The following is a 12626-nucleotide window of genomic DNA, read 5'->3' on the forward strand; positions in this document are numbered from 1 at the left end:
AAGATGACGAGGTTTTCCCCTTCTCCCACCTTGGGGTCGGGGGTGCCTCAGCTTTGGGCTGATCCTTCTGCAGAGCTGTAAAAATGCCAGAGCATTTTGCACACACCCACATCCCCTTCCTTGCCCTTGCTGCTTGGCTGCCATATTCCTGGAACCATGGAATTGTTTAGGCTGGAAAATGCTTTGGAGACCATTCAGCCCAAGCATTTCCCTGACCATGTCCCCAAGTGCCACAGCTCTGAAATCCCCCCAGGGATGGGACCCCACCCCTGCCCTGAGCAGCTGTCCCTGCTGTGGAAAACCCCTTCCACTGAGGAAATTTCCCCCAAAATCCAACTAACCTCCCCTAGCACAGCCTGAGGCCATTTCCCTTGTCCTGTTGTTCCCTGGAGCAGAGCCTGACACCCCCTGGCTGTCCCCTCCTGTCAGGAGTTGTGCAGAGCCACAAGGTCCCCCTGAGCCTGCTTTTCTCCAGGCTGAGCCCCTTCCCAGCTCCCTCAGGAGTTCTCCAGACCCTCTCCTGGTGCTCCAGCCCTTTTCCAGCTCCATTCCCATCCCTGGTCACTCCCCAGCCCCTCAGGGTCCCTCTTGGCAGGGGGATCCAAGGGCACCCCAGGATTTGAGGGCAGAGCCCAGCCCAGGGGCCATGCCCTGGTCCTGCTCCTCACAACTTCTGACACAATTTGTAGTTAACCCCATGGAATTCTGTCCTTGGAGTTCCAGCCCCAGGATGGACCATTGCCACACCCACCCGCTGATCCCTTTCCTGTTGTAGGAGCATCCAGATCCCTGCTCAAGGAATCTGGGAGAACCTGGGAGCACCAGCCTTGATCCCACTGCCTGAAGGGTTTCTGCATCATGTGGGGAAATGACTGGGAGAACATGGAAGTAAAACCATGGTCTGGAGAAGCCCAAACCCAGCTGGAAATCCCAGCACAGGACAAACCCCCTCAGCCTCTGGTCACGCTGTGGGACAGGGAGGACAGAGATCAACCCAGGGTCACCTCAGGGGTGGGCAGAGCTGAGTTCTCTGCTTGGGATTCCTTGCCCTTCCCAGGCCCAAAGGCTGCATGAGCCTCCAGCAGTCACTTCCCTGCAATGCCGTGACCTACCTGGGAGCAGGTACATCATTATTTTACATCATTATTTTTATGGATCTATTTGTAGATGGAAAAATATTTCCCAAGTCTGTTTTCCTTGAGAAGCCAGGAGGGCAAGAGGAAGAGGCAGGGCCAGGTGTTGGAAATTACCACAGAGCATCACAGAAGGCACTGGTGCTCCAGGGGGAAGGCAAATATCCTAAAATTCTTCTATTCCCGGGACTCTGCCAAAGCATCTGCTGTAAAGAATGGAGACTCTGCTTCAATTTTTATCCAAACTTCCCAGGAATCAAAACAATAAAAAGAAAAAGCCCACATTTCCAGACACCCCTCAGTGCAAGAACCTTCAGCTGCGGATCTGATGGCACAAGGGATTTTCCCAGCATAGATCTCTTTAACTCCCCAGTGGAAATTTTTAAAGCTGAGAAATTCCTTGGTGCATTTGCTCTGAGTTTCAGAGGCAGAATGGGGTGAAAATGGATTTTCCCAGCTATCCGTGTATTGCCCCCAGTGTTCTGCTGTGAAACCTTGGGCACTTGGAGCCAGGGAATTGTGTGAAGATCTTGGCTTTTCATAGAACCACGGGAGGGTTTGAGTGGGAAGGGACCTTAAAGCTCATCCTGTCCCACCCCTGCCATGGGCAGGGACACCTCCCACTGTCCCAGGCTGCTCCAAGCCCTGTCCAACCTGGCCCTGGACACTGCCAGGGACCCAGGGGCAGCCACAGCTGCTCTGGAAATCCATCCCAGCCCCTCCCCACCCTCACAGGGAGAATTCCCTCCCAGTATCCCATTCATCCCTGCCCCTTGCAGTGGGAAGCCATTCCCTGTGTCCTAGCACTCCAGGCCCTTGGAAATTGTCTCCTTTCATCTTTTCTGCTCCTTCCTTCGGGCACTGGAAGGCCACAATGAGGTCACCCCAGAGTCTTCTCCAGGCTGAACAGTGCCAGGTCTCTCAGCCTTTCCTCCCAGCAGAGCTGCTCCATCCCTCTGCTCATCCTGGTGCCTGCCCTGGGCTCTCTCCAGCAGCTCCAGCTCCTGCTGTGCTGGGCCCAGGGCTGGAGCAGCTCTGCAGGTGGGGTCCCACCTGAGCACGGGGGCAGAGCCCCCGCTCTGGGGGGCGCAGCCCAGGCTCGGGGTCTCTGGGTCCTGTCCAGTTCTCACCCCCAAGAATGTTTTCAGGAGTTTCCAGATTCCCACAATGATATCAAGAACTCATTAATTTGTTCATGGTGTTTTTCAGGTGCTTCAGAGCCTGGTTGTGATTTCAGGCCCCTCTGCCTTGGTGCAGCTGAAGCTCCTCCAGGCCAGGCAGGATGGCAGTGTCAAAGGGAGGGGGAAATCACCTTCCCAGGGACATCTCCCTCCCCACATCCTTTCCATTTATTCCCAGGTGTGCTCCTTGCAAACCAAGGAAGGACTGCACAGGTGAAGACTTTCCACAGCAAACACCTTTCCAGAGGAAAAAACACCACTGGGCCCAACTCTGAATCCCGAGGACACAACAAACAGCCAATAAGAATTCCAAGTGAGCAGAAAGGGGGCCTTGGGGTGTCCCTTGTGCTGGTGGCTTTGCTGGAAAGGACTGGACCTGAAAATCAGGACACCGGGGGTTCATCCCACCTTTCCCACTGTGTGATTTGGGTTTCCAACCGGGCTTTGCTTTCCTGACACTCATTATCCCATGGGACAATTCCGAAGCAAATGAGCTCCTGGGGGGGGCAGAGCAGCCCCAGATCTGCCTGGAGACCAGCAGCAGGTACTGAGCAAAGAGCAGCGCTGTCATTAACTTTGTCACCAGTCAGCACTGCAGAGCGTCCCCGAGCTCCCAGAGCACAGGTTGCCAGGTCGCTGTCACCCACGGCGGGCTGCAGCAGCAGGGGACGGGAGGACAGCCCCTAAACTCAGTGTCAGAGGTCTGGCTCTGAAGCCAGCACTAAAGGAAGCCAAAGCCTCGTTGCTGCAGGGCAGGAGAAAGTGGAAACGCCACCAGCCCCAGGCCAGCGGTGTCAGCCCTCAGCTTCAAAGAGAGGGCAGCAGATGAGGGTCAGATAAGAGGGATCCTTGAAATCCCCACCTGAAACACCTGCACAGGGACATCCCAAAGCAGCAGCAAACCCTTCCCTGCAGCCCTTGAACTGAGGATCACGAGGGCAAAGTTTGCTGCTTCTGCTCTGTAATATTTCAGTTTTTCCTTATCAATCACTCATTGCAAAATCCTGGAGCTGAGCCAGCAAGAAACACCTTTTCTCTTGAAAAGCTGAACCAAACTTTCTCCTCTGCTGTCATCCCAGCCAAGGTCTTTGGGTCACCTAATCCCAGCTCATGACTTTAGGTCATAGGCTGGACTAGAAGATCTCAGAGGTCTCTTCCAGCTCAATTAATTGTGTGTTTCTGATACCAGTTCCAGCAGAATTGGCGTCTCCTGTTCAGGACATCCTGTCACTGTTATTATTGCTGCCTCTATTACTGGGCCAGTTTTAAGGTCCTTGGCTGAGGTACGGAGCCAGGTGAGGAGGAAATCCCAAACCCTGACTTAGCAGCCTTTGTAACCTGAATTTGGAGCTACCTCTGCCAGGCCCCGAGGTGCAGCACAGAGCTGAACTCACCAGAAAAAGCGAGGAAATTAAAATTAACAACAGCAAATTCACAACAGGCTCCAACAAGGAGCTGTGTGACAGCAGGGACTGCCAGGGGCTGGCACAGGTGGCCTCAATGACACACAGCCTCCCTGGGCGAGGCAGAGCCCGGGGCAGCTCCAGGGGAGGATGAGGATGAGGCAGCAGTTGCCTCCCTCCCACCCCCTCCCCACTTTGGGGTCCCTCTCCTGGGTGGTAGATCGGGGCAGGTTTGGGTTGTGATGTTTGTCTGCCGATGCTAGCGAGGAGGAGGAGGATGAGGAGGAGGAGGAGGAGGAGGAGGAGGAGGAGGAGGAGGAGGAGGAGGATGAGGAGGAGGAGGAGGAGGAGGAAGGAGGCAGCCAAACCTGCCCTTGCTGCCAAACGCCTCCCCGTGTTGTCTCCGGCAGGGCGGGTGAGGCGAGGTGTGTGTGACCCCTCCACGTGGGTGTCAGCACCGCCTGCCCCAGGCCTGCAGCGCCTTGCCCAATCCCATTACACCTGACATATCAAAGCACTTTCAGTTCTGCCAAGCTCCCTGGGTGGCATGGAGCCATGGAGAGGACAGGGAGCCTTCCAAATGCCATCGGAGGAGCCAAGCAGGAATGCCCCGGTGAGAAAAGGTTCCCAAACTGCCTCGGGAGCAGAGGCTTTGCACGGTGTGTTTTCCGGAAGTTTTCTCTGCCATTCCCAGCCCTATTTGATTATATCTCCTAGTCAGCTGTAGGATTTTGCTTGTTATTATCCACACTTGGGAGGCTAGAAGAGCATATTTTTGGCTTTTCAGCTGAAGCGAGGAGCGTGCTGGAGGACAGCACAATGCAGCTGCCACCAAGGGAGATCCAGGATGGGGACATCGAGGAAGGGTTTGAAGGATGGGAACAGGGAGCATTTTATCCAGCTGGAGCCACAGACAGGGCTGAAGGGAAGTGGCAAGTAATTATGGCAGCTGGAATCTGGCCAGGGTGTCTTGAAATACCAGCTTGCAAAACTTTCACCAAAACACGCCAACGGACCAGGTGTTTCGAGGATAACAGATCTGGGCTCTGACTCTGCAATCAGCCCCGGGATCAGCAGATCCAGGAGAAAACCATTATCTGGAATTAAGGCTGTAACAGATCCTCAGTCCCTCGGGGCCCTCCAAGTCTGTTTTGCTCAGGATTTTGGGTACAAAGGAAGAGAAAAAGCATTTATTTCCAGTCCTGGACAAGAAGTGCCCTCTCCTTGCTCTGGACAGGAGTCCTCCAGGTGTTTGACCCACCGCAGGCCTGACAGACACCCCAGAAGGCAGCAGGGAATCCAACTTTTTGGATTTAGGGAGGATTTTACCAATGTCCTGCCTGCAGAGCTTTGCTCTCCGAGTGCTGCAGCGTGGCTGCCCCTGCAGAGGGGCCTGGCAGCCAGGGATCAGACCAGCCTGGGCATCATTTGGGAAAGGAAAAGGGGATCAAGCGAGCAAGGAGAGCAGATCTGGCACCCAAACCCATCTAAAGAAAATATCCTGGCACAAGGCTGCAAGGGCTGTGAGAGAACCAAGAATTCTTTGTTGTCACCCAAGACCTTTTCCACCCAAAAACCTCCGTCCCCACCAGCTCCACGCGCACAGCCCCGAGAGCCTCCCCTGCCCCTCCCTGCCAGCCAAGGATCTGCCAGTGGGTGGGTTTGGGATGGAGGGCAGCGCCCCAGAAACATGAAAGGAGATGTGTAAACAGCCTGTGTCCATGAGAGCCTGTGGTTTGGTGCTGGCGTTCCCAGGAACAAAATCGTTGCTCATTGAGCAAGAGCTGGAGAGGCAGAAAGAAAAGGAAAGGGCACAGGGTGACAGGGGAGGAGACACCATTCCCAGCTGCACACCCCAATTCCAGCGCTTGCTCCAGTGCTCTGGAAGGAGCAGCAGAAAGGAAAGGGAGCAGAGGTTCTCAGCCAGGCTCTGCACCAGGAGCCCTCTCCATGCCATTACTCTATCCACGCACCTCAGGGAAGCTCCAGCTCATCTACAACTCCCCAGATGGACAAAGCTTCCCCCAAACTCTCCTCTGCTCCCTGGAAAACCACAAACAACTTGTTTCCTGGAGCTGAGCCCTCTTGACAGCCTGGGAGCAGCTCCAGATGTTTGATTTTCCTTTACATTTCAAGGTTCCATGGAAATCGAAGGCACCCGGAGCCCAGCCCCAGCAGATCTCCAGCCCAACGAGGGTTTTCCAACAGGAGGAGTGTGCAAGCACAGGGAAGGAAGGGAGGGAGCGAATATTAACTACACCTGTGCTAGTGAACCACCCAGGACCTTGCGAGAGGCAGTAAAAGCAAAAAGCAGAGGAGGGAGCTCAGCCTCGTTATGCAACCTCGTTATTTAACGACCACAGAGACACCCTATAGGGGCTCTTTGTTTGCAGAGGGAAAGGAGAGAAATACCACCAATATCTGAGTCACAGGTTCACCAAAAGGCTCTGAACACATTTTCAGGTGGAAACTTTTTCAGGTTCACATGGTAATTGGGGAGGACTGGCTAATCCCCTGGCTCCACCCACCACCCTGTAACACAGCTCCTGCTGCTCTTGCATATATAGATAGGTATGGCCCTACACCCGGCTGCACACATCGGATCCTGGACACAGAGCAATCCTAAACTTTCTTCCTCCCTGCCTGCTCTCCACCTGCTCCCACCATGAAGAAGGAAATACTAACCCTGGCCTTTGCTCGAGCCGTCTTTGTGGAGTTCCTCTGCACGCTTATCTTCGTCTTCATTGGGCTGGGCTCGGCGCTGAAGTGGCCGTCGGCGCTGCCCAGCATCCTGCAGATCGCGCTGGCCTTCGGGCTGGCCATCGGCACCTTGGTGCAGGCCTTCGGCCACATCAGCGGCGCCCACATCAACCCCGCCGTGACCATCGCCTTCTTCGTGGGCAACCAGATCTCGCTGCTCCGCACGCTGCTCTACGTGGTGGCCCAGCTGGTCGGGGCCATCGCCGGCGCCGGGATCCTCTACGGCGTCACCCCCGCCAACACCCGCGGCAACCTGGCCATCAACGCAGTGAGTCCCTGCCCGGGGCGATCCCCTCTTCCCTTGCCTTTCCTTTGGCACGGACACGGGGAGGAGGATCCTGAGCTCAGGATGGGTCCTCAGTGCTCTGTCCTGCACGCAGAGCGGGCAGGGAATGGGACGGGAGGGAAGCCGGGCTCTGGCATGATGGCTTTATTGTGCGAGCGATGAGTGGGATGTTTTTCCCTCCTTTAATGAGAGCTTCCTCTGTCCTGAGGGCTCCGTGAGTCACCCACACCATTGAGATGTTCCCCAGCGCAGCCTCTCCACCTGGAGATTAACGCGGGACAGGAGCCGTGCCAGCAGCAGGGGGAAGGGAGGGAGCAGAGCCCAGTCCGACCAGTATGGGCAGGGGGAGCAGGAGCCCACTGGAACCAGTGCGCTGGGGGAGCTGGGAACGGAGACGGATGGGGACAGTGGTGGGGAAGAGCTGGAGAAGGAGCAAGGGGCAGGACGGTGTCTGCAGCCGGGGCTGCTCGCCGGGGGGGACAGCGGGACCCTCTGAGATAAGCAGGAATGAAGCACGTCCTGGAACCCCCGGGGCAGTGCTGGAGAACATCTGGGATGAGAGCGGTGGAGCTGCTGCTCCAGGCATGGACAGGCTGGACCCCTGGGGCAGCACAGACGTTGCAGAGGGCTCGGTCACTGGGATGAGGAGCTCCAATGGCTCTCATTCCACAGGTTCCACATCCCAAACAAGCCAGATTTAGATAAAACATGGGCTGTGATGGGTTGGGTCACTTTGACCTTTCCATGCCCAGCGGGGTCGAGTTCCCCTGAGAGTCCCCAGGGTTTTGTGCAGTCACTGGGACACAACAGCCCATCCCAGCCCACGACCTTCATCCCAGCCCTCTCCCTCCACCCCATCCCAGCTGCTCCTCATCCTCCTGGGCAGGTGCTCCACAAAGTGGAGAGCAGAAGTCAGCAAGGAAAAACGGGATTTGGTTGGAAAGCACTCAGTGCTGTGGAGACAGGGAGGTGGAGAGATGTGGAGAGCCCAGGAAAGGGGCAGGCTCAGGGAGAGACAGATTTTGGAAAATTGCAAAGAAAGAATGATAATTTCTTTCAGAGAAGGAGCAGGGAGCTCAAGCAGGGGCTGGGCAGGGGTCCTGGGGGGCTTCTTCTCCAACTTCACCCTCCCAAACCTACCAGCAAAGCACCCGGGAGCCCTCCCGGCAACGCCAAGCCCCTGGGAGGGTTAATTATTGTCGCTCTTGTGGTTCCAGCTCAACAACAACATAACCCCAGGCCAGGCCCTGGTGGTGGAAATCATCCTCACCTTCCAGCTGGCCGCCTGCATCTTCGCATCCACGGACAACCGGCGCAGCGGCGTCGGCTCCCCGGCGCTGTCCATCGGCCTCTCTGTCACCGTGGGCCACCTGGTGGGGGTGAGTCCAGGGGGAGGGTCCTGTGAGCACAGAGCTTCCCAAAATGCCCTCGTGCGTTGGTCCTGAGGGAGCTGCTCTGGAGGAGCAGGCACAGGAGACCTTGGGGTCTTTCGTGGCGAGGGGTCATCTCCAGCTCTCTGGAACAAGGACACCGTCGGGGGCCACTTCGGTCCCTGCTCCCAAAGGGTGGCTCCGACCTGCTCCTTAACCCAGGGTTCTCTCCACACCTCCAGATTTACTTCACCGGCTGCTCCATGAACCCTGCACGCTCCTTCGGGCCCGCTGTCGTCACCAGGAGGTTCAGCCCCGTGCACTGGGTGGGTGTTGGTGGCACTGGGGACAGGGACAGGTGGGGCCATGTGGGGACAGGGCAGGGACTGCCATGGGAATGGCAGGGCTGGGGGTTTCAGAGCCCACCACAGGCGGGAAGGATTAAAAGGGGCTGGAAACGAGGGAGGTTTTGCCCCTTGATGCATCAGGAACAGTTAATCCCCTGGCATAGAGCCAGCCAGGGGACAGAAATGAACCCCTCCCAGGGTAGGTTGGGTGGGAACAACCTAAAAACTTATCCAGTCCCACCCCATGCCATGGGCAGGGACACTTTCCACCAGCCCAGGTTGCTCCAAGCCCCATCCATCCCAACCTTGGACACTTCCAGACACAGAAATCCGCCGTGGTGCCCTTTGAGCACCATTGGTGCATCACCTGAGGGGAAGCAAGCCCACGGAGGAGCCCAGCTCGGTCTTTCCTCTCACCCAGCGCTTCCTGCAAGCGCAGCCCCAGACTTAGAGAGCAGGTTTAGCCCTCAGTGAGCACAGGCTGAGGGGGTTTCAGCCCAGGAGGTCTCTGGAACGGGTATTTTCCGCTCTCCGTGTGGCAGGAGACGTGCAGCAGGGGTGGGTGGTGGTGCTTTCGGTGGAGCTGGAGCGGCAGCCCCGGGGCTGCTCTCACCACGTCTCTGTTGCTCTCCAGGTGTTCTGGGTCGGGCCCATCCTCGGGGCTTGCTTGGCCTCCCTGCTCTACTTCTACATCCTGGTGCCCTACTGCATGAACATGTCTGACCGCGTGGCCATCATCAAGGGCACCTACGAGTCCGAGGAGGAGTGGGAGGAGCAGCGGGAGGAGAGGAAGAAGTCCATGGAGCTGACCCCGCCATAAGAGCAGCTGGCAGAGCCACGCCGAGGGAGGCGAGGAAGGCCCACGCGTGGGCTCGCGTGTGCCCCAAAGCCAGGCAACCACCACACCCAGCTGCAGCTGCTGACTCTTCATCCACAGCCTTCCCATCCAGGCCCCCGTGGGGTGCCGGCAGGCCGGGGGCTCTGCGTGTGTGTAAAGAACCCCTGCATGAGCTCTAGAACCTCTCCAGCTTCCCCGCAGCCACAAAGCCCCTCCGCCAGGCCCTGGCACCCTCGGCTCCATCCCTCCCTTCGGTGCAGCTCTGCGCCGTGGCAGGGCCCCACACCCACACTGGGGCACCCGCAGGACCTCACCTGGCCCAGGTGTGGGAACACCTGGGGGCCCCTGGGGGCAGGGGAACAACTGCTTAGGGCAGGGGGATGCAGCACCCCCAGCCCAGGGGCTGCTCGTAGATGCTCTTTCACCTTTCCTGGTGCTGGGAGTCCTTTTTATTCCCAAAGAACGAGACTTTTTGGATTCTGTGTTGAGATCTTTGTATTATAGTTTATTATTTATTGCAAATAAAGGAAAGTTTGAAAAAAAAAAAAAATCCTGGGTGCAAATCAGCTCAAGTCTCAAAGTTTAGGAGGAAGAATGGATCGAGCTGGACACAAACTCGTCCCAAAGGGTCAGGAAACAGCAAGGCCTCAGACCCTGAATCCTGTGGGAACTGGTGGGTTGTGAGGGGAAAACACCAGTCCTGAGAAGGATAAGTGGGCACTTGTGCTGGAGTGGGGAGGAGCAGCGGGTGCAGCTGGGAGTCCATGCTGGGGCTGGAAGGAGCAGGAGCGATCCTTCCCCCCTTCCCACACGGCCGGTGTCACTCCGGCCGTACCAGTTCTCCCAGACAGCTCCACGGGTGCCCTCAAAAAGTGACCCACAACTCCCCAGCCCCTCACCTGTGCCAAACCCACACCTTCACCCGACCTTCTGCTCTGGCCCTGCTCTTCCAGTTCTACCACAACCCTCTGCCAGAGCAGCTCCAGGCCAAGGCACCGGCACAGGGACAGTGGCACAGGGACATCGACACAGGGACAGGGACAGTGGCACAGGGACAGGGACAGTGGCACAGGGACACAAGGACAGGGACAGTGGCACAGTGACAGTGGCACAGGGACATTGGCACAGGGACATTGCACAGGGACACCGGCACAGTGACAGTGGCACAAGGACATTGCACAGGGACAGTGGCACAGTGACAGTGGCACAGTGACAGTGGCACAGGGACACTGGCACAGGGACAGTGGCACAGGGACACTGGCACAGGGACACTGGCACAGGGACACAAGGACAGGGACAGTGGCACAGGGACACCGGCACAGGCACATTGGCACAGGCACATTGGCACAGGGACATTGCACAGGGACAGTGGCACTGGTACACTGGCACCGGGACACCCACCCTGGCCCCACTCCCCAGATCCAGCCCCTGCTCCTGCTGCCGAGGAAGGTTCCCACCATGGACCCCCAGGAGTTGGGAGACTCTTCCCGGGGAGCTCCCCCAGCCCAGCCCAGCCCGCAGGGTCCTGCAGCCTTGGCCGGGGGGCTGGGCAGCCTCACCTGGGTTTTGGCACTCCTGGACCTGCAGTCCCGGCTGAGCCTGGGGAGCGGCACCTTCATCCAGCTGCCCTCAGAAGGGGCTGGGGACGCGCAGGAGGAGGAAGGGAGGTAGAAGAGCCCTTCGGGTCAGCAGCAGGGCCAGGAAATTAAACCCTGCAACCCCCCCTCAAGTGTCCTCAGGGATGGGCTGAGGACCCCCCACGCCTCGGTTTCCCTTTTTGAGGGATACTGGGACACCTTCCCATGGGGGATGGGAAAAACACCGGCCCTGGGGAGATGGAAGCAGATCCCAGAGACTCCCTCTCGGGGGCTGGGGCAGGGCAGCCCCCAAAACCTGCACCCCCCCAAAACCTGCACCCCCCAGTGTGCTTCCCCTGCGCCCCAGGACCCTGAGGATGCACCCAAAGGGTGCATTCAGCCCCCCCAGACTGGGAATCTTGGCCATCCCCCTGATTGTGGAGCCCTGGACCCCATCCATCCCCACACCAGAGCAGGGATGGGGGAGCCCCAGTGGGAACTGGGGACCACCACAGCCTCCCCCAGATGTGCCCAGCCTCCCCAGTCCCTCCAGGTGATCGGCGGCAGGGGAAGGAGCCTGGGCTGGGTGTGAGCCCGCCTGGATGAATCAGAGGCTCCTGCAGCTCCGGCTCTGTGTCAGCACAAAAACCATCCAGGGCCCAGCCCTGAGCCCAGCTCGGGCACTGCCAGGGGGATTCGGGGTGAGTGGGACCCCAAGGCAGGGCAGGGGGAGCTGAGCCCAGCAGGACCCCTCAGGAACAGAGCCCACAGCTCCTTCCCCACCCGGCTTCCCTGGGCCTGAGGATTTGATCCAGGCAGGGAGGTGAATTTAATCCAGACTGAATTTTGGCATCCAGCAAACCCCGTGACTTCACCTGGCCAGGGCAGGGCCCAGGGCAGGGCCAGGAAAGGACTGAGGGCCGCCCACCTGTCCTCACCTGTCCAGGAACGGCAACAGCAGCACTTGAAAACCAATGGAGAACTTATTATTACTGCTTCTTGAACGTTCCAGCTTCTTCAGACTAATTTTTAATTAGATTGGAAGGCTGGGAGGCAGCAGTGCCCCACTCACTCCCTGAGCAGAAATTGGCTTTTCATGGAAAAATACACTTTTATTTCAGCAGGAACAGCAAGGCCAGGTACAAACCTGTGTGTTCACACTGACTTACCTGCAGTGCTGTGCTGGTTTTCCTGCTTCTCCCTAAAACAGGAGTTCCCATCCCATCCCATCCCACCCCACCCCATCCCATCCCCTTCCCTTCCCTAAGCCACACAGCTCCAGGGGTATAAAAAGGTGAATTACACTTTCTTGACAGATTTTTTTTTACCCTAATTTAAATGTTTCTCACCAGGTGAAACCACTCCAAAGTCATCTCATTACCGTTCCTGGATGGTTTTGCTCTAATTAAGGGTTATTCCCTGAACATGCCCACAAGCAGCTGCTCTGCTCTAAGAAGATTTCACAGATAATTCCTCTCTCCTGAGTACCTTTTCCATCCTCAGATAATCACTGCTCAGCTTTAAAAATTGGATCTTTTTTTTTTCTGGAGGGAGGACAAGCCCAGGTTTTCACAGGTTGGAACAGTCTGGAAACTTCATATCTTTTATACATCAAAGGGCTTTCAGGTCTCTTTAAGTCTAATTAAGAAAGATCTCCACCAGATAATTTAAATTCCCTGAATTCCAAGATCTCTGGACAGGGGAAGGAGCCAGGGCCATGAGAAGAAGAAA

General features: G+C 57.2%; 1 protein-coding gene across 1 annotated transcript; it reads left to right on the forward strand.

Annotated features, from left to right (window-relative positions):
• The first annotated feature begins 6278 nt into the window (after positions 1-6278).
• AQP5 (aquaporin 5) lies at positions 6279-9369 on the forward strand. Its single transcript, XM_021543947.2, has 4 exons — positions 6279-6745; positions 7981-8142; positions 8376-8459; positions 9115-9369. The coding sequence occupies exons 1-4, from the start codon at positions 6383-6385 to the stop codon at positions 9298-9300; spliced, it is 795 nt and encodes a 264-aa protein (XP_021399622.1). The 5' UTR covers positions 6279-6382; the 3' UTR covers positions 9301-9369.
• The last annotated feature ends 3257 nt before the right edge of the window (positions 9370-12626 follow it).

The sequence above is a fragment of the Lonchura striata genome, chromosome 27, assembly GCF_046129695.1.
Source record: "Lonchura striata isolate bLonStr1 chromosome 27, bLonStr1.mat, whole genome shotgun sequence".
Classification (NCBI taxonomy): Eukaryota; Metazoa; Chordata; class Aves; order Passeriformes; family Estrildidae; genus Lonchura; species Lonchura striata.

Coding starts and splice junctions, on each gene's coding strand:
- AQP5 (XM_021543947.2), top strand. CDS start 6,383: ATGAAGAAGGAAATACTAACCCTGGCCTTTGCTCGAGCCGTCTTTGTG. Junction 6,746..7,980: donor GCAACCTGGCCATCAACGCA/GTGAGTCCCTGC, acceptor TTGTGGTTCCAG/CTCAACAACAACATAACCCC. Junction 8,460..9,114: donor GGTTCAGCCCCGTGCACTGG/GTGGGTGTTGGT, acceptor GTTGCTCTCCAG/GTGTTCTGGGTCGGGCCCAT.